Source organism: Rana temporaria, chromosome 7 (assembly GCF_905171775.1).
Source record: "Rana temporaria chromosome 7, aRanTem1.1, whole genome shotgun sequence".
NCBI classification, from domain to species: domain Eukaryota; kingdom Metazoa; phylum Chordata; class Amphibia; order Anura; family Ranidae; genus Rana; species Rana temporaria.
In genome coordinates this window covers 137,688,926-137,713,919 of record NC_053495.1, presented here as the reverse complement: position 1 = coordinate 137,713,919, position 24,994 = coordinate 137,688,926, and the positions used below count along the sequence as shown (strand labels likewise).

General features: G+C 43.5%; 1 protein-coding gene across 2 annotated transcripts in view; it reads left to right on the top strand.

Moving 5' to 3' along the window:
* The window catches only part of CCDC18 (coiled-coil domain containing 18), a 114,475-nt gene extending 89,990 nt beyond the window's left edge, over positions 1-24,485 (top strand). For both annotated transcript variants that reach the window (XM_040360011.1, XM_040360010.1), the window contains exons 22-28: positions 1,018-1,117; positions 2,277-2,393; positions 3,425-3,568; positions 7,537-7,740; positions 14,821-14,937; positions 21,584-22,081; positions 24,281-24,485. In XM_040360011.1, the coding sequence (XP_040215945.1) occupies positions 1,018-1,117; positions 2,277-2,393; positions 3,425-3,568; positions 7,537-7,740; positions 14,821-14,937; positions 21,584-22,081; positions 24,281-24,310 (1,210 nt within the window). In that variant the 3' untranslated portion in view covers positions 24,311-24,485. The remainder of the gene's footprint in view (positions 1-1,017; positions 1,118-2,276; positions 2,394-3,424; positions 3,569-7,536; positions 7,741-14,820; positions 14,938-21,583; positions 22,082-24,280) is intronic.
* The last annotated feature ends 509 nt before the right edge of the window (positions 24,486-24,994 follow it).

Below are 24,994 nucleotides of genomic sequence, written 5' to 3'. Positions count from 1 at the left end.
TGTAATGTATTTTCGGGCGACAGCTATACTAACTAACGAAAATCGTACAATCTGGTATCGTACGAGGAAAACTTTCGTGCTTGTCCAATAAAATATCGGATGGATTGCCGCGATCGGATCTCGAAAGCTCTGTACGAACGATCCAATTATCGTACGATCACGTAGAAAACTGTATTTTTCGTCCGATTTTCGGATTGTGTGTACGGGACATTAGTGTGGTTTCATGACTTGCAAAGCAGAAACTAGGCTGTGGCATTCTGATAATATAGGACATTTCTGGATTGACACCTGAAGATTAGGGAACATTTTGCACAGTAAAACATGACTATAGAAAACTAAGTTTCCAACCAGAAAAGTATGTGATACATAGGAACAGACTCTTTCATATCCCTGTCTGCGTTGGAATATGATGGCAACCATAATTTAGTTGCTATGGGCATTTCAAATGATTCAGAAAAGTGGAATTGTTTTTTTTAGGCCCCTTTTACACATTGCAAAACAAAGCTTCCATCTACCTCAATAGCTCCGTTTTTATTTTCACTGACCTTGTCACATGACTGCTCTCCTCTGATGTTACACAGATGGTCATGTGACCGCTCTTCTCCTCCAATCAAAGCTACACTCGGAGGAGGAGGAGAGCAGCCAGAAAAAAACGGAGCTATAGAGATATTTACAAGCTTCGTTTTACAATGACACTGACACAGGTGGAGCGGTGTAGAAGGGGCTGGCAAGTGACTTTTATTTTTCTCAACTTTAGACTATGCAGGGAGCGCTGTTCCAGGGCCATGGGGGGTGGACTGCCCGATCCCCGCCCCCTATTGGTAAAACATGATATCGGCGTATAACACGCAGGCACTGTTTACCCTCTGTTTTCAGAGGAAAATGTGCATGTTATACGCCAATAAATATGGTAATTACATTATTTTGCCAAGACTTACTTACCTGATGAAAGGGATATTTTATTGCTTGGTAAACCTACCCTTCATGCTTTCTTTGTTTTTATAATGTAAAATAAAGGGCATGTAAGAATGAACTGGATGAGAGAGACCACGAGCTGCTGGATATGGACCAGGCCCTTAAAGACAGGAACTGGGAGCTAAAACAGAGGGCAGCCCAGGTATGTCTGCTATATCTTCATGCTGTGTGAACTGACACTAATCAGTATTTTAAAGCCCAGTTGAATTTTAAAGGGGAACTAAACCGCTCCTGAATTACCTCCCCATTTTCCATGCTGACATTTTTATAGGACCTGCATGAATGCAGATGTGCCGCTGGTCTCTTCTAGGCATTTAGGAGCTGGAGGAAACCAGTGGCACATTTGCACACACGCAGCAGATTTCCATGAATATGCACAAATACCACCAACTTCTGGTAGATGGACAATATAGCACCCAGCTGAAATTGACTGCACATGTGCTTCAAAGTTGCAGCTTAGTAATCTACTGCCTCCTAATATAGCTGTGATGTAGAAATTCCAGGATGCAGTGTAGCCCAACCTAGGCCAGACACTAGGAAGTTCTGCCTTCCAGCAGAAAAATTAACTAAACTTAGTTTTTCTCTAAAACAAAATTTTCACTGTAATATTCGCTTCCTCTCTAACGCTGTCCCTCAAACACTCTGCACTGTATCTCGCTCTTGTCACTGGTGTTCCAGTTTGAAAAACACCCTCCTCTTGGGCACATCAAGCTGGGCAGGAAATACTGCTGTACTGAACATTGCTTACACATCGTTACCAAGGTGCTTTTCCGTAAAGATGGGAAACACCAGAGGGAAAAGTAGGAGGAAGAGGACACAGTTTACTGTGTTACAAAGAACAGTTTTCTGCGCTCAGGTGTGGCACCAGTATTGCAGGTAGAAACTCTCTACTTTAGATATTTCAAGTCCACAGACATAACTAAGGTTTCCACTGAGCCTTGCTGCCCTTCTCAAACAGGTAATCCAAAAGCACTACATGCCGTAAGACAAGAGACACCAGCCTACTGCATTAACCAAAGACAAGAGGGTGCATCAGCCTAGTATGTTAACCAAAACGCAATTAATTCAAAGGATAAACTTAGCTGATTATACACACAAGCGGAATTCTGAAGGATACTACACATATGTAGATGTTCATTACTTGTGGGGATCACAATAAGCATGCTCTTATGTCATTGTGGTTTAGTTACCTTTTGTGATTGCTGTCATTCTGTACTGCTGGAAGGGAAGTCCTGTGCTGTCACCTAACCTATAAATATTATTTGAGAATCTCACTTTGCTATATTTTTCGCTTGCTGTAGCTAACCCAACTGGACTCAACCATTCGGCAACACAAAGAAGAACTGGAACAGAAAATTATTCATCTGGAAACTGCCTTAATGAAATCTGAACTGGAAACAAAAGACCGTATGTCACAGGTTAGCAGTCCTTGACTTGCTTGTTCACGTGAAACCCAATTGTAGTTTAAAGGCTCTGTAATCGACAGGGATCGCAAGCTTTGCTGATTGATTGAGCTGTAGCTCTGCTTAGAGGGGAGGAAAGGTGGGGGATCAGACACTGGATGAAGAATGTTGCCGAGCACAGGCTTTCTCTACAGCATACTGCCAGACATATGCGTTTTCTGTTGTGGGTTAGGAGAAGTGTCCAAAAAAAAACCACCATAAGTAAATTATCATTTGCTGTATTGAGCCACATTGATTTAATTTGCATTATTTTCCCAAAAACTACAAGTGAGCTTTAAAAGGATTTTTTAGGACATTTGAAATCTCACCGTGGTTTAAGAGTATAGGATCATGTGCAGGTGAAATCTTGCATCATGAAAACCTTTTTGTCTATAATCACTCTTTTTTACATCTCTGTTTTGTGCTGTAATCACTAAGGGAATATCATTAACAAAGGGACACAATTCATTATCTGTGTGGGAAAAGGGCCTGTAAGTTACTCCCAACTAGTCAGAAAAATTGTCAAAGTGGAACTTTAGGCAATAAAAATGGCTGAACAGGCAGTATAGTTCATGCAGAAAGACATGCTTTGTCTCTTCTGCAATAAAATTAACTACCCACCTGTCCACCCCTGTACAGTGAGCTGCACACACGCTGCTTAGTGTGAAAATCCGGGAAAGCCAAAGCAAACGAAAACTCCTGCGCATACGCGGGATTGACAACATTCTCACCCAGCCAGTTAAAGTGGCCAGCGTTCGATACCTATAAGCTGGCCGCTCAACGATGTTAGCAGCCATCAGGAATTTCCAGGACATTGCATCGCTGGAGTCAAGACGAGTCTGGTTGCACTTTAAAAAAAATATATAGTTTTACAAATGAGTGTCCCTTAAGGGATCACTTTATCCTGTCCACATGCACAAATGCATACATAAAGACACAGTCAGACATTTAGATATGATTCTTAGTATTCATAGAGTTGTTAAAATTTGTTCCATGATCTTTCCCAGATTTCAACCCTGCAAGAAAAACTACAAGAAATGGGGGATCGACTCCAAGAAAAAGACTTTGACCTGATTCAGAAAGATCAATTTTTGAATCACCTACATAAAGAACTTGAAAAAAAGGAAGCAACTATAACTGAAATGGAACAGGTAAGTGGCCTTTTAATAGATTCACACCCCAATAATTTTAATATAAAGGCTAATGCTGCCTGCACACTGACATTTCATTAGAAATGCCATCACTGAGCGTTGCAAGCAAAATTCAGGTAATGGTTAAAGGTGGACTGTAGGGAGACGCAAATTAAAGGAGCTCTGTAATTAATTATTATATCGTAAAATGTGTGAGAGGAAACAATATTCTGAGCCAGTCCTGTTCATGTGCAATAAATATGCTGATATGAAGAGAAAGTAAGGGACAGAGAAATTTCGCTGTGCAGTAACAGACTGGGGTGCGTCCAGATGGACTCGGAGTAAGTGGTTTTATAATGTTACACATACATTGTTTGTTTGCCTTTATAAAAATGTGTCCCTTCCTCCCTCCATAGCTAGGAGATTCTCTGTATAAAAGGTTCCACCCTCGTTTTAGTGTGACTTTTGTTTCTCTTCTAAACACATGTAATTGCTGAAGCTACACGTACTATGTTTTTTGATCTATTTGATGTTCATCTGTGAAGATCTGCACAAGTTTTGGATTAAAGCTTTCTACGATCTGCAAGATGTCATATGGTTTGAGTCACTGTCTGCTAATTTTACTAAGACTGTGAGTTACAGCTATCTTGCCACAACTGGATCAGTTATGCAAATAACACTTCAGTGATTTGATTGGAGAGTCAGAGCAGTGAAAAAATCATTTAGATCCATCCCCAAAAAAAATCCTCTATAGCTCTGGAATATACTGCGAGATGTTATCTGGACAGAGATATACAACAGTTTAGGATAGTGCAGCCATGTACAAGCCTGCACCCTAATCACAGCACAACATCTTTTGGCCACCTAATACTACAGAGTTTTCCTAATGGGACTGTTATAAAATCAGTTGTGCATTATACATGTATACAGTAGAAACTGCCTGCATTACTACATGCTATTCTGATTATTATACATTCTCATACAAGTGAGACAGAAAACAGAACGCTACAAGTACACTGCTTCACAGCAGCAACCCATTTGCACCACCATAACTCCCAAAGTCACTCAAACTCGGCACAGCGGTCAATGTGACTGACTTTTTTCCGAATGAATGAACTTTGTTCCTCCTGAAGAGGCAGAAGAGGTTTGAATGATGCTGGCAATCAATACTGTGGGAAAATCTCTTGATTTGAACCTGAATTTATTGTATCAAAAGCTTGGTTTACATCAAAAGTTTTTTGTTTAGTTTTCTTATTTAATGTGTAATTCATTTTTGTGTTTTTGGCTGGGAAAGAGTGTACAGAGATTGCATAGTATCAGCTGTAAAGATTTTTCAGCATGCTGGATAACTCATGACTCAAATTTTAGACCGGCTCGTTTCATAGGCGGAACACTGATACCATCACACAAACCGTTCTAGGGGGGCGAGACCTTGTTACACCGCGCGCCGAACACAGACCCAGCCAGCTCTATGACACAGCGGGACATCCCACTGTGTGTGATGCACAAGACAAGAGGAGGAGAGAGAGCAAGGGGAGCGCTGCAGCCTCACCTCAGCTCAAAACGGCGCCAGGGCAGTCCGGTCCTGCCGCTCTGTGTCCTCCGGCTGACAGTTTCTTGGCTGATAGCTTCAGCCAGAAAATGGTCAGCCTGGTCCAACCCCGCTCCTCAATCGCCCTGCATTAAATTGCGAGCAGTCGAGTGGAATTTTTGAGGGCTGCCATAGAAATTGTCGACTTTTACTTTCATCTAGTGGCCAAAATGTGGTATTGAATGAGAAACCTGTTTTGCTTTTTGGCCGCTAGATGTAGCAGGAATTAATCTCTTTGAAAACCACCAGAAGACAGTAATTATCGCTAGCAGCTTATAGCAGCCGCTAGCGATAATAAGAGAATCCAGCAGGCTGGTTTTACCCAAATTGATTGATCAATCAACTTGGTATATTCAACCTGCCCATTAACGGTTCAAACCTTGGCTGGTGTATGGCCGGCCTTAGACTCTCTTATCCCGATAGAACAAGTCATCTTGCTCACAACCAGTCCCTCTCATGGTATCTTACTGTTGTACAAAGTGCTCCCAACAGCTGCACATGTATACTCACCAGACTACTTGGTCCGCTGGGAGCAGGAACTGTCTCGCTCTCTTTCTGATCAGCAAACTGATTCCAACTCCTACCTCTTCTAATAATACTGCTATATCAGAGAGCAATATTAAGCTCCAGGTTCAGTGTTATAGGGACACATCACGCCAAAACAGGTGACACATCTGAATTTCCCCACTGTGTTGGACATGCAGACTGGCTTCAGACACTGTTTCCGTATTGGGTGTAAAGAATCGCCCAAGCTCTACCACAATAAAAAGATAAAGGGCTGTGTGTTGGTGCTCTGGCTATGCCGTGCAATATAATATATTAAACCTTACTGGGAACAATTTATGGACCCAATAGAGAGAATTGCAACTGTGACCCTTCTACAGGACTCCTGAATCCCCTTTTTTTTACCACACACCTTGGCCAGCCCCTAAATAGAAAAAAATCTTTGCTACCCCACTTCTTGAACAAAGCCTGATCCCAAAATATTGTAAAACTCCTGGTTCACCGTCCGTAGCAGAACGGATACTACTAGAGATTACATTTATCCAAAAAGCTGACTCCCATATTAGAAAATCTGGGAAAGCTGGTTACACTTCAAAAATGCAGCACCCAAATCTGGAGACAGTCCCAGACCTCATAATACCGTAGAACATGTTAAATTAACCACGAATAACAATAGATGACAACAGTTGAATTCACTAATGGCAAAGACTCTCTAAACCAGGGGTGGGCAAACTTTTTGACTCGAGGGCCGCAATGGGTTCATATATTGGACCCGGGGGCCGGACCAAGAGTAGATGGATGGTGTGTATGTGTGAATTAATATAAATTAAATCTAAATTTGTAACATTAAATGTTTAGATTAATTTGAGGTAGAAAAGCATAAAAGAGTTATTTTACAAAACTACAATTGATGGCACAGTGGCTGCATTTGATGGCATGGCACAGTGGTGACAATTGATGGCACAGTGGCTGCGTTTGATGGCATGGCACAGTGGCTGCATTTGGCATGGCACAGTGGTGACAATTGATGGCACAGTGATTGCTTTTGATGGCATGGCACAGTGGTGACAATTGATGGCACAGTGGCTGTGTTTGATGGCATGGCACAGTGGCTGCATTTGGCATGGCACAGTGGTGACAAGTGATGCACACTTGACATATCCTGCTGTTCGCGTGCTTTCCTGTCCTTTCCTGTGTCTCCCCGTGGCAGTGACGTAGGTGGCACCGCTCTCTCATAGGAATTCCCCAATCCCCGGGGGCTCCAGCCCCTTGAAGCATAGGCCGCAAAGCCGCGGCCTCAATTGGCGGCGATCGCGGCACGAGGAGATCACGGGTGGGGGGAGGATTAAAAGGTCCGCCTTTGGTTCTTCTACAGTATGCTGCCTGAAAATTTGCAAAAGGTACTGGATTGTTGGAAAATGCATGTCAGCTGCATTGTATTGTGATTAGTACTTTCTGTAAGCCCTGGTTCACATTGATGCAATTTCTGATGCGTTCCAGAATGCACGGAATTGCATGACAATGGAAATAACATTACTTTTTATGGAGGCCATTCACATATATGCAGGGTCCTCCTGTGAGTTGAGAGCAGTGTGGTGTGATTTGTTTTACCTCTGTAAACTTGAACGGTATCCGAGGTTGCAGCTGTATCCAACTCATGAAAAACGCATTGAAATTGCCTCCGAACTACATCAACTCGCACTGCAAAATGGATTCAACCGGCATCAGTGTGAACCTAGCCTAAAGTTTTATGTAGTGTTTCTGATGTCCTCTTTCACATTTTAAATAGAAAAATTTTAGTAAAACTTCATTGAGAAAAATATACTACATTATAGATAAATTTTTCTTCCACGCAAAATGGAAAAAATATGACTTTTTTTGTTTGCTTTTTTAGACACTGAAGTCACAGCAGACCTGCATATCCGAGCAGCAGAAAGAAGAGACGGAGCTAAGCCAGCAAGTACGGCTAGCCCGAGAACGGGTACAATTAACCCATCGGGAACTCGTGGAAACCCGACAGCAGCTGGCAGAGGCTAATCAAGAATCAGACCGGCTTACACATAAGCTGGACGGAATTGATCGTCTTTCCAGAGAAAAGGTAATAGTCTGACCCAGCAACAGGTCTCCCCAGCTACTTTTGACTGTTGCTTTTATATTCGTGTCATGTGTTATTGTTCCTGTATTGATAGTCAACTGTTGCTGCTTCCATTTTTGGATGTACTATATTTCTTTATTTATGTAATCTATTTATAATATACAGATGTAAAGGTGTTCAGTGTTAACTTGAACAGTTATTTGGCCTTAAAGTGAAACTATATTCTTTTTGTGCATTGTTTAGGTAAATCTGTGAATTTGACCAGTTAAAGTGGAGGTTCACCCTGAAATGACAGTTTTTAAGATTAGATTCATGCTAATTTTTTCAAGGGGAATCGGGTAGTTTTTTTTTTAATCGAAGCCGTACTTACCGTTTTAGAGATGCATCTTATCCGCCGCTTCCGGGTATGGGCTGCGGGACTGGGCGTTCATTCTTGATTGACAGTCTTCCGACAGGCTTCTGACGGTCGCATCTATCGCGTCACGATTTTCTGAAAGTAGCCGTACGTTGGTGCGCAGGCGCCGTATAGAGCCGCATCGACGTTCGGCTTCTTTCGTCTACTCGTGACGCGATAGATGCGACCGTCGGAAGCCTGTCGGAAGACTGTCAATCAAGAAGGAACGCCCAGTCCCGAAGACCATACCCGGAAGCGGCGGAGAAGATCGCTCTCTAAAACGGTAAGTACTGCTTTGTTTTTAAAAAAACTACCCGATTCCCCTTGACAAAATGAGCATGAATCTAATCTTAAAATTTTTTTTAGGGTGAACTCCCGCTTTAAAAAAACAAAACAAAACAAAAAAAATACGAAATTCTTTAGAAACTTGTTTCTATGTACAGCTGTGGCCAAAAGTTTTAAGAATGATACAAATAATAAATGTCACAAAGTGTGCTGCCTCGTTTTTTTATGATGGCAACTTGCATATACTCCAGAATGTTATGAAGAGTGATCGGATGAATTGCAATTAATTGCAAAGTCCCTCTTTGCCATGAAACTGATCTTAAAGGGGTGGTTCCCCCTAAAACAAATTTCTAACAATACATTCGTAAGACCCGTTACACTGCGGGTAGGCTGGCTTTTGTTTTGTTTTTTTAGTACATACCTGGATACCGCCGTTTCGTCCCTTGGCGGTGGGCGTTCCTAGTTGATTGACGTTCCTCCGACGGGCACATGCGTGACGTCACGACTTTCCGAAAGAAGCCGAACGTCGCTGCGCAGGCGCCGTATAGAGCCGACTCTATACGGCGCCTGCGCAATGACGTTCGGCTTCTGTCGGAAAGTGGTGACGCGCAGTATGCGCCCGTCGGAGGAACGTCAATCAACTAGGAACGCCCACCGCCAAGGGACGAAACGGCGGTATCCAGGTATGTACTAAAAAAACAAAACAAAAGCCAGCCTACCCGCAGTGCAACAGGTCTTACGAATGTATTGTTAGAAATTTGTTTTAGGGGGAACCACCGCTTTAATCCCATAAAAAAACATTTCCACTGCATTTGTGAAGAAGGCTTCAGGGCGCCCAAGAAAGTCCAGCAAGCGCCAGGACCGTCTCCTACAGTTGATTCAGCTGCCGGATTGGGACACCACCAGTGAAGAGCTTGCTTAGGAATGGCAGCAGCCAGGTTTGTGTGCATCTGCACGCACAGTGAGGCGAAGACTTTTGGAGGATGGCCTAGTGACAAGAAGAACAGCAAACGAGCCACATCTTTACAGGAAAAACATCAGGGACAGACTGATATTCTGCAAAAGGTACAGGGATTGAACTGCCGAGGACTTTCTGACTGTTTGGGACATCAGGAAAAAAAAACTTGGCCGGAGAAGATAAGGTGAGCGCTACCATCAGTCCTGTGTCATGCCAACAGTAAACCACATTGAGATCATTCGTGTGGGGTTGCTTCTCAGCCAAGGGAGTGAGCTCACTAACAATGTTGCCTAAAAACACAGCCATGAATAAAGAATGGTACAAAAACATCCTCCGAGAGCAACTGCTCCCAACCAACCAAGATTAGTTTGGTGACTAGCAATGCCTTTCCAGAATGATGGAGCACATTGCCATAAGACAAAAGGGATAATTAGGTGGCTTTAATACCATTGTGAACTTGTGGTCAATCCTCAACGGGCGGATGAAAAAAAAAAAAAAAACACAAATTCTGACAAACTCGAAGCATTGATTAAGCAAGAATGAGCTGCCATCAGTCAGGATGTGGCCCAGAAGTTGATTGACAGCATGCCAGGAAGAATTGCAGAGGTCTTAAAAAAGAAGGGTCAACATCGCAAATATTCACTCTTTACATAAACTTCATGTAATTGTCAATAAAAGCCTTTGAAACTTAAAGTGGAGGTTCACCCAAAAAATACATTTTTAACATTAGATTGGGCCTAATTACGGGAAGCAGAATCGGGTGTTTTGTTTAAAATCAATGCAGTACTTACCGTTTTAGAGATAGATGTTCTCCGTGGCTTCCGGGTATAGGCTGCGGGACTGGGCGTTCCTATTTGATTGACAGCCTTCCGACCGTCGCATACAGCGCGTCACCAGTTTCCGAAAGTAGCCGAACGTCGGTGCGCAGGCGCCGTATAGAGCCGCACCGACGTTCGGCAACTCGTGACGCGCTGTATGCGACCGTCGGAAGGCTGTCAATCAAATAGGAACGGCCGGTCCCGAAGACCATACCCGGAAGCGGCGGAGAACATCTATCTCTAAAACGGTAAGTACTGCATTGATTTTAAACAAAACACCCGATTCTGCTTCCCGTAATTAGGCCCAATCTAATGTTAAAAAAAAAATTTCGGGTGAACCCCCACTTTAAATGCTTGTAATTATACTTCAGTGTACCATAGTAACATCTGCCAAAAATATCTAAAAACACTGAAGCAGCAGACTTTGTGAACATTTTCATTGATGTCATTCTCAAAACTTTTGCCCATGACTGTATATTTTATAAGTATGTACATAGAAATAAGAATCTGACAAAAATGTAGCTTTTCCTTTGGGTGGAGTTACAGTATTCCTGCTACAGTCGCATGTAAAGCTTCAAACCTAATTATAACTTCCCTTTAAGCTGTAAAGTGAGTAAATTAATGCAAGTAACTTAATTTTTTGCCTGCTCTCCTACAGGCCAATCCTGCCGGTGGCACACAAGAGGATTAAGACTCAATTTAGTCACATATGTCGCTGGTCTATCTAGATTAGACCTGGTGTCTCAGCTTCGAGATTAGCCACAAAAAACAGCCGGAAAGTTAAAGCTGACTTAAAAGATACAAATTAATGTAGCTCTGTATTTATTGCTACATCATTTAAATAAAGCTTGTAAGTGCAGTGTAAAGACTTGAATTTGACTTGGTATCAGTCTTATGCACTGATTGTGCAGTAGAGCTAAGACTGGCAGAGAAAGAAGCTACACATGGAGCCAATCCATTCATGTATTGGCAAGAAGTATGCTGATAGGAGGCGAAAGCAGAATGACAGAAAGATTAGCTCATCACTGTTTTGCTACTCCATCACTGAGCATTCACAGGCTGGGGGTGTTCCATGACCTCTCAGGCTGAATAGTGAGTTGGATGATGCCAGCTGAGGATATCTAGTGATGGAGAAAAAGCAGTGCGAGAAACAACCCTGATTTACTCACTTGTCTACCAGGCAATTTGTCTGCCAGGGACAAGGGCAGGAAAGCACAAACCTATCACCTTGTCCAATGTACTCCATCTCATCATCCCACTGAAAGTGCAGAGAAGGCACATTAACAGGAAGTTAAAGGGGACCACACTTTATCATATTTCCAAGGACAACTCCTGTTCATATAGGTAATTCTATACATAGGTAGGACTGCGTCCACCATGGCCTTCCAGGAAGATTATTTTCTCTTTCGATCATTGACAGACACAGCACTTTAATCTTGACCTTAGGGTTTATATCGCCACCTTCAAGAGAGGACTAGCAGAACATGTAAAAACAGCAAAACTGCACAGTAATGCCCAGGAGGCGGTCATACTGGCTATAACCCCTCACTCTGCATCCAGCAGCTCAGTTTTTTTTCTGCCTAGTGTAGGAGAAGGACCTGGCTCCCGGTGGGGTCCTGGAGATTTTGTCTTTTTTTTTTTTTTTCTTTTGATTTTGATTCCTGTGATTCTACTATCAACAGCCGGGCTGGGTGACAGGCTGGATAATATAAATCCAGGCTCCTGGTGGGGACCATTGGTCCTGGAGATTTTGTCCTTTTTTTTCTTTTGATTTTGATTCCTGCAATCTACTATCAACAGCCGGGCTGGGTGACAGGCTGGATAATATAGATCCTGGTAGTCGCCCCAGCCCGGCCATCGAGCGTGAGCAGGCCCTAGCTACGCGCTTGGTTGGCCATGACCTGCCCCTTCTGATCCAGGGGTGGCCGGCGAGCTATATGCTCCGGGGCACGCATATGACTGGGCTACTGCTGTCCATGTCAGTGTGCTGTGGCCGACAGCCACCCCGTACCGCTCGGAGGGAGCTAGTGTGGTCATCGCTGCGCTTCTGCATGCAAGTTCTGGGTCTCATGGTAGCCATATTCAAGGCGATCCCGTATGCTCAATTCCACACTCACGGCCGTGTACATTTCGGGCGTAGAAAACTGGCAGGCAGATTACCCAAGTCATCCGATGCTGGACCAAGGGGAATGGTCGCTACATCTGGAGATTTTTCAACTCCTTTGCCTGAGATGAGGCACGCCGGATGTGGATCTCCTGGCTTCTTGACTCAATCAGAAGGTACTGAGGTTTGTGGCCAGGTCCAAAGATCCTTGGGCAGACGCATTGGTGGCTCCATGGAGGCTGATTTATGCCTTTCCCCCGATAAAACTTCTCCCTCGTCTGCTTTGCAGATTAGAGACAGAGGGGATTCCGGTGATTCTGATTGCCTCAGATTGGCCTTGGCGCCCCTGGTACGCCGACATAGTACAAATGGTCGCGGATGTTCCTTGGCGACTGCCGATGCGAGAGGACCTTCTGTCGCAAGGCCTCATACTTCATCCTGCTTTACAGTCGCTGGCTTTAACGGCGTGGCCAAGACCTCGGTGCTAAGGGACCGAGGTCTGTCGGACTCTGTAATCTCCACACTGATTTGCTTTGGATCCCTCCCAAATACCGGAAGTCTCCTGTGGAACAGGAGGCTGGCTGCATAGAGAAACAGAGGCGCGGATTCACAGAGAGCGGGCGCACATTACGCCGCCGTAGCGCAAATAATATACGCTACGCCGACGCAGCGCAGAGAGGCAAGCATGGAATTCACAAAGCCATTGCTCCCAAAACTGTGCTGGGTTTCTCAGGCGTAAGCCGGCGTAGGTGGAAGTGGGCGTGAGCCATGCAAATGAGGCTTGACCCCATGCAAATGATGGGCTGAGTGTCAGACAGATACTTATAACGAACGGAGCATGCGCCGTCCCGTGGACGTATCCCCGTGCGCATGCTCAGAATCACGTCGGAACAACTGCCTAAGATACGTCGGATCACTGCCTACGGCGTGAACGTAACCTACGCCCAGCCAGATACACGTCCAATTTAAACTACGTAAAATACGCCGGCTTGTGTTCTCTGGTGCAGTCCTTTGCGTGGATGCTGCTGAGTTACACCTCCTTTATGGGGCATAACTTTACACCGGACGTATGACTTTATGCGCACTGCGTCGGACGCATTTACGTTCGTGAATCGACGTATCTCCCTCATTTGCATATTTGAATAGAAAATCAATGGGAGCGCCACATGCGTCCAGTGTAAATATGCACCCACTCTACGCCGGCAAGTTGCGTCGGTGGGATGAAGCCTGTTTTTAGGCGTATCTTAGTTTGTGGGTCCGGCGCAACAGATACAACGGCGCATATTTGCACTTACGCGGCGCATCTGGAGATACGTTGGCGCAAGTGCTTTGTGAATACGGGCCAGAGTGTACAACTGTTCTGACTGCAGAGATGGAATACACTGGACTTCCCTGTGCCTGATAACAGATACCTATATGTGAGTTTTTTATGTAATTTATGTCTTTTTGCTTTATTCCTCTGACATCAGCATGAGTCTCTTCTGACAAGTTTTCCTGACACCAAGAGGAGGATAGGGAAATTCAATATAGAGCCGCACCAAGGAGTGTGAAAACAAATTATAAATTAAGGGGGGAAAGCTGCTGTCCTCTGATATAATCAAAAAATGTTTGGAAATAGACGTTGGCCTGCACTACCCCTTTAAATCTGTGCTCTAAATTGCTGTGTACAATATCACAATAGCTGCCATATGCTATTCAAAAAGGTGCTCTGTGCATACGCAAATCAATATCATTCATATATAAAACTTGCAAAAATCTTCATGCGCAAAAGAGAAAAAAATATTTCAAATCTCTAATCACTGTGCACTACATAATCTATAAACATCAAACAAATAGGTCAACATAATCATAAGGAACAATTAATCTGTGCCTTTTTAGTTGGTTAACAAATTAATTTAAAAAAAAAATCCCAAGAATCCACAATAATAGTTCATCCAAAAATATAATATTATATTATAAAATCCCAAATGACGCCAACAGTGAAGATCATGTTTTTCAAACAGTTGCTGTAATCTGAACTTTTAGGTGTGTGTTTTCCTAAACACCCCGTTCAGTCCACCACCATAAGCATTAGATGGACTCAGCAGAACTTATTGCTTGTAAAGTTATAAACCAGCAACCATGCATACTCCCTAGGGTGAAAAGCTCCCACAGTCCTAGTCCCTCCCTACGCGTTTCGTCATTCGACATCATCTGGGAACAGAGAAACAGAAATATGGTTACAAGGAGGGAGCTCCAGCAGATTGGCAGCCTCAGCTTTGTTGCTGAGTGTCCTTTTCCTCCAATCGGCACTCAGACAAGCTTTATCAAGTCTATACTTTTGACATAAAAATATTTTGGCATTGGTATATTATACTAATTTCAGTAGAAATCTAAGCCCTATTTTGTCACTGGCAATACATATGTAATGGTTAATGCCTGAAATGCGTGAGAAAAGAACTAGAGGGCAACATATAACCTAGAGGTGAAAGACTGCTTCTTGTATGATAATGCATAGCAATTATTTTTGGTTTTATATTGCTAGATGCAGCAGATGAAACAAGATTTGGAAGAAGCACAAGATACAATATGCAATTTGAAAACAGAACTTGAAGCCAGAAATGAGGTGATCAAAGCAACGAATGAAGTATTGATCCTGAAAGTAAGCTATATCTTTTTATAGAAATCAGTCCTATGTTTTGGCATGTCACCAGTTTTTCAGTATATTTTTATGGGGTGCTGATAAATCCTTCAAGAGTAATGCTTGAAGCGGTTGTATACCCGCAACTATTTTATTTATTTATTTTTTACACCTGAAAGGCAAAAGGCATAATGAGCTAGTATGCACCGCATAGTAGCTCATTATGAAATACTTACCTTGGAACGAGGTGTGTAGAACTTACCTGGTCCACGCCGAGCGAGATGTCATCTTGCCTCGGCGTGTCTTCTGGGTATCGCGGCTCCAGCGCTGTGATTGGCTGGAGCGGTGATGTCGTCACTCCCACGCATGCGCGCGGGAGACTTCATTTCGGCAAGGTCCGGTGGCTGCCGGGCCTCTAGCCGAGGATCCCCGCTGTGCATGCGCAGCTGCAGTCAGTGGCGCATTGCGAGGGGAATATCTCCTAAACCGTACAGGTTTAGGAGTTATTCTTTATACCTTCAGGTAAGCCTTATTATAGGCTTACCTGTAGGTAGAAGTGGTAGTAAAGACTTTACTATCACTTTAAAGCGGAACTTCACTATCTTAATCAACATTGACTATTTTTAATCATTATGCTGCTAGCAATTAATACATGGATAGTAAAGTATATCATTTTTGCTTGTTTTAATTTTTTAAATTCTATTTCTGCTATTTCCTGGTCTCCATGCCTAGGCAAATTATGTTTTACATCCCAGGAGTCTTCAGCAGGGGAGAAGGGGCTTTCTCAGCTAAGCACACTCTCTCCTGCTTGCATTCCTGAGCTAAGGGTAGGTGTATTCCAAGAAGTAAATGCTACATGAATCGTCTGCCCTTACTTAAGATGGCCACGTCCAGAAATCCAAGGGAGTATTTTTCAAAGTGATTTCTAAACAAAATCAAGCATGGAGACATGGATAGATGGTGGAGTTTGCTCTGAATATTAAAAATGAATTAAATAGTATTTTGGTTTGTGGTGCTCAGATGACATGTAGTCCTGCTTGTAATCATTTGCTTACTGGGCACTTGAACCCCCTTCCTGCCCAGGCCAGTTTTCAGCTTTGAATGACAATTGTGCTATCTTGCAACGCTGTACCCAAATATTTTCCCACAAATTGAGCTTTCTTTTGGTTTTATTTAATCACTGCTGGGTTTTTTTTTTTTTTTTTCTTTTATACAGGGAGTGCAGAATTATTAGGCAAGTTGTATTTTTGAGGATTAATTTTATTATTGAACAACAACCATGTTCTCAATGAACCCAAAAAACTCATTAATATCAAAGCTGAATATTTTTGGAAGTAGTTTTTAGTTTGTTTTTAGTTTTAGCTATTTTAGGGGGATATCTGTGTGTGCAGGTGACTATTACTGTGCATAATTATTAGGCAACTTAACAAAAAAAAAATATATACCCATTTCAATTATTTATTTTTACCAGTGAAACCAATATAACATCTCAACATTCACAAATATACATTTCTGACATTCAAAAACAAAACAAAAACAAATCAGTGACCAATATAGCCACCTTTCTTTGCAAGGACACTCAAAAGCCTGCCATCCATGGATTCTGTCAGTGTTTTGATCTGTTCACCATCAACATTGCGTGCAGCAGCAACCACAGCCTCCCAGACACTGTTCAGAGAGGTGTACTGTTTTCCCTCCTTGTAAATCTCACATTTGATGATGGACCACAGGTTCTCAATGGGGTTCAGATCAGGTGAACAAGGAGGCCATGTCATTAGTTTTTCTTCTTTTATACCCTTTCTTGCCAGCCACGCTGTGGAGTACTTGGACGCGTGTGATGGAGCATTGTCCTGCATGAAAATCATGTTTTTCTTGAAGGATGCAGACTTCTTCCTGTACCACTGCTTGAAGAAGGTGTCTTCCAGAAACTGGCAGTAGGACTGGGAGTTGAGCTTGACTCCATCCTCAACCCGAAAAGGCCCCACAAGCTCATCTTTGATGATACCAGCCCAAACCAGTACTCCACCTCCACCTTGCTGGCGTCTGAGTCGGACTGGAGCTCTCTGCCCTTTACCAATCCAGCCACGGCCCATCCATCTGGCCCATCAAGACTCACTCTCATTTCATCAGTCCATAAAACCTTAGAAAAATCAGTCTTGAGATATTTCTTGGCCCAGTCTTGACGTTTCAGCTTGTGTGTCTTGTTCAGTGGTGGTCGTCTTTCAGCCTTTCTTACCTTGGCCATGTCTCTGAGTATTGCACACCTTGTGCTTTTGGGCACTCCAGTGATGTTGCAGCTCTGAAATATGGCCAAACTGGTGGCAAGTGGCATCTTGGCAGCTGCACGCTTGACTTTTCTCAGTTCATGGGCAGTTATTTTGCGCCTTGGTTTTTCCACACGCTTCTTGCGACCCTGTTGACTATTTTGAATGAAACGCTTGATTGTTCGATGATCACGCTTCAGAAGCTTTGCAATTTTAAGAGTGCTGCATCCCTCTGCAAGATATCTCACTATTTTTGACTTTTCTGAGCCTGTCAAGTCCTTCTTTTGACCCATTTTGCCAAAGGAAAGGAAGTTGACTAATAATTATGCACACCTGATATAGGGTGTTGATGTCATTAGACCACACACCTTCTCATTACAGAGATGTACATCACCTAATATGCTTAATTGGTAGTAGGCTTTCGAGCCTATACAGCTTGGAGTAAGACAACATGCATAAAGAGGATGATGTGGTCAAAATACTCATTTGCCTAATAATTCTGCACTCCCTGTAGTTTTGATATAATTTTTGCACACGGGCCGAATGTTGGACAGTTTTTGTTTTTTTACTGTCCGTGAAAACATTCGGCCCAGGTGTACAGGGTTTTAGAGACTAATTTAACCACTTAAGGACCGCCAGACGCTGATATAGATGGCACGGCTGGGCACAGGCACGTACAGGTACGTTTCCCCCTTAAGTGCCCAGCCATGGGTCAAGCACGTGGGGGCATGCTAACGTCCCGGTCCGGTGTCCCGCGATCAGGTCACATGAGCTGAAGGACGGGGAGAGGTGAGTGTAAACACACCTTCCCCGTTCTTCTTTATGGCTTGTCACTGATCGTCTGTTCCCAGTTATAGGGAACGACCATCAGTGACGTCACACATCCTGCTACGCCCCCTACAGTAAGAATCACTCCCTTAGGGCACACTTAACTCCTTGGCGCCCCCTAGTGGTTAACGCCTTCACTGCCATTGACATTTTCTCTGTAATCGGTGCATTTTTATAGCACTTTTTGCTGAGAAAATGACAACGGTCCCAAAAATGTTATAAAAGTGTCCGATGTGTCCGCCATAATGTCGCAGTCACAAAAAAAAAACGATGATCGCCACCATTACTAGTATATATATATATATATATATATATATATATATATATATATATATATATATATATATATATATATATATATATATAGTGAGGAAAATAAGTATTTGAACACCCTGCTATTTTGCAAGTTCTCCCACTTGGAAATCATGGAGGGGTCTGAAATTGTCATCATAGGTGCATGTCCACTGTGAGAGACATAATAAAAAAAAAAATCCAGAAATCACAATTCATGATTTTTTAACTATTTATTTGTATGATACAGCTGCAAATAAGTATTTGAACACCTGTCTATCAGCTAGAATTCTGACCCTCAAAGACCTGTTAGTCTGCCTTTAAAATGTCCACCTCCACTCCATTTATTATCCTAAATTAGATGCACCTGTTTGAGGTCATTAGCTGCATAAAGACACCTGTCCACCCCATACAATCAGTAAGAATCGAACTACTAACATGGCCAAGACCAAAGAGCTGTCCAAAGACACTCGAGACAAAATTGTACACCTCCACAAGGCTGGAAAGGGCTATGGGGAAATTGCCAAGCAGCTTGGTGAAAAAAGGTCCACTGTTGGAGCAATCATTAGAAAATGGAAGAAGCTAAACATGACTGTCAATCTCCCTCGGACTGGGGCTCCATGCAAAATCTCTCCTCGTGGGGTCTCAATGATCCTAAGAAAGGTGAGAAATCAGCCCAGGACTACACGGGAGGAGCTGGTCAATGACCTGAAAAGAGCTGGGACCACCGTTTCCAAGGTTACTGTTGGTAATACACTAAGACGTCATGGTTTGAAATCATGCATGGCACGGAAGGTTCCCCTGCTTAAACCAGCACATGTCAAGGCCTGTCTTAAGTTTGCCAATGACCATTTGGATGATCCAGAGGAGTCATGGGAGAAAGTCATGTGGTCAGATGAGACCAAAATAGAACTTTTTGGTCATAATTCCACTAACTGTGTTTGGAGGAAGAAGAATGATGAGTACCATCCCAAGATTTTGGGCAACAACCTCCTTCCCTCAGTTAGAGCTTTGAAGATGGGTCGAGGCTGGGTCTTCCAACATGACAATGACCCAAAGCACACAGCCAGGATAATCAAGGAGTGGCTCTGTAAGAAGCATATCAAGGTTCTGGCGTGGCCTAGCCAGTCTCCAGACCTAAACCCAATAGAGAATCTTTGGAGGGAGCTCAAACTCCGTGTTTCTCAGCGACAGCCCAGAAACCTGACTGATCTAGAGAAGATCTGTGTGGAGGAGTGGGCCAAAATCCCTCCTCCAGTGTGTGCAAACCTGGTGAAAAACTACAAGAAACGTTTGACCTCTGTAATTGCAAACAAAGGCTACTGTACCAAATATTAACATTGATTTTCTCAGGTGTTCAAATACTTATTTGCAGCTGTATCATACAAATAAATAGTTAAAAAAATCATACATTGTGATTTCTGGATTTTTTTTTTTGATTATGTCTCTCACAGTGGACATGCACCTACGATAACAATTTCAGACCCCTCCATGATTTCCAAGTGGGAGAACTTGCTAAATAGCAAGGTGTTCAAATACTTATTTTCATCACTGTATATAAAACTATCCCCTATTTTGTAAACGCTAAAACTTTTACGCAAACCATAATAAACGCTTATTGCGATTTTTTTTTTATTTATTTTTTTACCAAAAATATGTAGAAGAATACGTATCGGCCTAAACTGAGGGAAATATTTTTTACTTTTTGTTATAATAATATATATGTAAAAAAAAAAAATTGAACTTTTTTCAAAATTTTCACTCTATTTTTGTTCATAGCGCAAAAAATAAAAACCGCAGAGGTGATCAAATACCACCAAAAGAAAGCAATTGTCAGTTAAAGCGACGCAGTGCCGAATCGCAAAAAGGGGCCTGCATAATGGTCGGGGTCTTAAGTGGTTAAAAAACAGCCATATAACTGCACCTCAAAAAGAATAAAAAAATGACATCATATTTATAAAGCACAGTGATCAGTCCTGTCCAAAAAAGTCACTTGACCGGCTCTTCTGCAGTCACAGAGCTCCTTCTGCTGCCATAACCAAAAAACTCTATGCGCTCAACTGGCTACATGCGACGCGCATTTTTCTGAATGGACTGTAAGGGTTCTGGCTGCGATAAGCAAAGCGGAGTATAAGGTAGAGTGGATAGTGTTGTTCACTCTGTTATATTTCAGCCTCATGATTTTTTGCTGCCATATCCTTGTGGGTGTTCATTACAGTCTGAAGAAAGAAAGTTCACACTTGGGCGGCTTCTGAAAAGCCATCTGCGATGGATCACTTTTCATGGTGCGGTTAAGCAGCCACTGCCTGCCATTTAGTAGGCACTCCAGCTCTGACCCTTAAATGCCTGTGATTTTGTTTTGTTTTTTGTATAGTGGGAGTAACGCATTGTAAGTTGCTTTTTGCTTTTCACATGACTGGATCGTTTTTCTACTGATTCATTTCATCCTTTAGTGAATCAGCCTCAATATTGTTAATTGGGATTTAGGGATCTGAAAGACTGTAGTGCAGGCATGTCCAAAGTCCGGCCCGGGGCCAATTGTGGCCCCTGTTCCAGTTTAATGTGGCCCCCCTGGTAATTTGGATATATACTGTATTTATCGGTGCTGCCTCGGAGGGGAAAGGGAACAAGTGCTGTCAAATTACATACAGGAGAATCTTCTGTTTACTTTGCGGCATCTGTAATAGGAAGTCTCCTCTCCTGGGCTGCCATTGGACGACTCCTCTGTCTATCATAGGAGGCGGGACATTGTATTAAAGAGGCTGCTGTGTAAATAGGAGTTTCTACTGTATGTAATCTGTTGGCACTCGGCACACCCCCCCCCTCCCCTCGGAGGCTGCAGATGGGCATCGATCAGGCTGCATTCATGGCAATGGAGAGGCTGCATTCATGGCAATGGCGAGGCTGCATTCATTGGCAATGACCCTTATTTTGCTTCACAGTTCTTTTTATATACATTTTTTTTTCCCTGAAACTTCCCTCCTAAAGTGAAGGTGTGTGTTATATGCCGATAAATATATCCAAATAACACGCCCAAGCTCATCTCTTCACCCCACACAGCCACAAAGGCAGGATAATTCTTGTTGGGCCGTGTATTAGTGCTCAGGCAAACACACTTGGACCAAATTTTAATGGTTCAAAGAATGTCAGCAAAATGGTCGGCCCTTACGCATGTTCACTTCATCAAATCTGGCCCTCTTTGAAAAAAAGTTTGGACACCCCTGCTGTAGTGTTTTTCTTAAAACCAGAGTCCTTCTATTTCAACTTTTTCCTTTATCCTGTAGGAATCTGAGCTGACCAGATTCAAAACTCGCATGTCAGGATGGGAAAGAAAACTTGGCCTTAACCAACAGCTAAACGCATCCTCGCTGTCTCCTGAGTTGCTTGGTGATTGTGAAGGGCTGGAATCCTACAAGTTCCCTGATGCCTCTGACTTCAAAAACTGGAGGATACAGCACTCTATGAGCGATGTAAGCCTTACAGACATCAGCTCACTGGATCTCCCTAAAAACATGATAGATACCATGAAGGATTCCCCACTAGGAAGGAGAAGTCCTGACACGGCTACTCATGTTCCTTGCGAAAGCTTGAGTGACGCTTCATTCAATCCTCTTGAGTATGCAGTGGATGATCACTGTGGTAGGATCTCGGATTGCCCTGATCTAGGCACACTCAGTGGAATGCTAAAATACATTAAACAGGAGATGAAATTATCTGAAGCCTGCCAGGCACACAGCCCAGACAAGAATCTGTGGAGTGAGGAGGGCTGCCAAGAAAAACAGGTTTGTCTTTACTTTGACTTATTTTTTTTTCTCTTACTTCTGCACATTACTGAAATTGTTACTATATTAATTCTCATGTGTGTATTTTGTATACTTATGAACCCTGGGTCAAATGGAACGCCCACAAAACTTTCTGTGGTAGTGTATGTGTTGTAGAGATTGCATGCACACTCACTAAGGGCCCTTTCACACGTACGGACCGTATGTCCACATTTTCATTCGTCCGTTGCGGATGAAAACGGGACATACATTGGTCCCTATGTGGTTATGGGTGTCAGCGGATGACCATTCGCTGACACCCGTAATTGTCCGCCTCCGCAAAGATCCGCATTTGCGGACGGAAGAAAATCCTATTTTTCTTCCGTCTGCCGGATCGGATGAACACGGACATACGGTCCGTGTTCATCTGATCCCCCATAGGGGAGAGCAGAGGAAAGTGTGCGGGGACCGCCCTGTCAGCTGCCAGCTCAGCGGGGATTTTACGGAGGATCCCCGCTGAGCTTTTGCGGACACACGGAGGCGGATCATTACTGATCCGCCCGTGTGAAAGGGCCCTAAGGCTCCGTTCACACTAGATGAGGCCTGAATTCACAGCAAATTCGTACGGCATCTAAATCGCAAACCCGTTCATGCGGGAGTGTATGTTACGTTAACGCCACCTCTTAATCACTTTGCAAAACGGCGCATGATTTGCAGAATTGGATCGCATAGGTGTGAACACCCATGCGATTCGATTCTGGCGCTGACCAAAAAAGGGTCCTGCATGAGTTTGGTCTGAATGCAATGCAAATTCAGCCATACAATTGGTATAGCTGAATTTGCATCGCACAGACATTGCATGTGATCTGCACAGCAATGCGGTGCGAATAGCATGCAATGTCTGGCATCACACTAGTGTGACCTGGCCCTTCGTGATGTCCTCAGTAGGTGGTGCTGTATATCCCTCTGTTCACAGAGGGATATGAGACAGCTGAGTTTAAAGCGGTGTTCCAGCCTAAGAATTTTTTTTTAAAGCCAGCAGCTACACATACTGCAGCTGCTAGATTTTAATATTGGGACACTTGCCTGTCCTGGAGTCCCTCGATGATTCCATCAGCTGTCGGGGGCTGCCGCCGCCGCCATTGCGGGTAAGAGAACCCGGCAGTGTAGCCTTTCAGCTTCACACCGGGTACCCGACTGCGCATGCGCGAGGCCCCGCTCCTCTCTCCTATTGGCCCGGTGGTCAGGAGAGGAGGAGAGAGCCCCGCTGTGACGTCACGAGCCGCGGCCCAAACTACCGGAAGTGGGAAAGGATACCTGTCCCCCCCCACCCCCTTTTGAAAGATGCCAATTGTGGCACCGGAGGGGAATCCGATGAGCGGAAGTTCCACTTTAGGGTGGAACTCCGCTTTAGGTATTTGGAAGATATTCAACCACTTCTGCACTGATTTATAAGTCAGATTGCATCAATGCATTCAACACATGAAGGTAAAAAATCTTCTGTATGCAGCAGCCCCCTGATGTGCACAAGAGTTTCGACTCTAGGGACTCCCTCTCCTCATTGGCTGAGACAGCAGTGTGAGCAATTGACTCCCACTGCTGTCGTTCACAGCCAGTGAGCCAATGGGAAGAGAAGGGGCAGGGCCGAGCCACGGCTCCATGTCTGAATAAACATGCATAGCAGCAGCTCAGGAGCAAGCCTGCTTGGGTGCCCCCACAGCAAGCTGTTTGCTGTGTGGGCATTTAGCAGGAGGGAGGAGCCAGGACCACCGGCGGGGAACCCTAGTAGGGAAATTTGGGCTGCTATGTGCAAAACCACTGCACAGGGCAGGAAAGTATAATATGTTTATTTATTTAAAATAAAAAAGATTTGACAATATAATTTTAAACCTTTAATACTGGGTGCTTTCATAACACAGAATACACAGATCAGTGTCTGCAGCTGCTGATCGACAAACGTTTTCCAACATTCCTGTTCTAATGATCCACTTCTTATGAATTAGGGCGGCCATACATGGAACAAAATTTGCCAGGTCCCTGCTGAACTGGTCAAATTTCAATCCACCTATGGCCGGCTTTAGTGTTGTCTAAGTTTCTGTCTGTCTACATGCAAGTACTATGCTACTACCTCACTGTATTCTGGTTGTGTTGATGATCAGTAATATTTCTCCACCTTTTCTTGTGACCACAGCATTAAATAATTCTATTCTCTCTTTCCAGACTTGTATTCTACAAACTACACAAAAATGAACCTGGCAGACTAAGCCTGGCCTGTATATGTCGTATATTTGTACATGTCTTTATTTATTTTGTAAATGTAGTTTAAATACAGATTTTTTTTTTTTTTTTTTTTTTTTTACTTTTCGTTATTTGTATGACTTTCTAAGATAATGAAAATCCTATTCACGCGTGAAAATAAATGATTTACAGAAATGTGACTGTGTTTTTGTTTGAAAGTTTTTTTTTTTGTTTTTGTTTTTTTATCATGCAGGCGGCATTCTCAAGCATGGCACCAAAATCAAAATCAAATAAAAAGCTCCTGTAATCTCCTTATGTGTCATGCAGGGAGCTTAGCTATGAGTCTCAATCTTTGCTGTGAATAATTCTATCCTATTGACCAGCGTGTTTCCTGGTCACGGGGATCTGTCTGGTGCAATGTGAAATAAAGACTATGGGCCAGATCCATACACCTTTACACCTGCGCCACGTATCAGAGATGCGCTACGCCGCCGTAACTTTTCCGGCTTTGGTTCGAATCCTGAAAGCTTGTGCGCCGAAAGTTACGGCGGCGTAGTGTATCTCTCGGCGCGTAATTCAAATCGGCGGGTAGGGGGCGTGCGTCGTTCCGAAATTTCCCGCCGTGCTTTGCGCGAAATGACGTCGCAACAACGTCATTTTTTGAACTTAGACGTGAGTTACGTCCATCCCTATTCA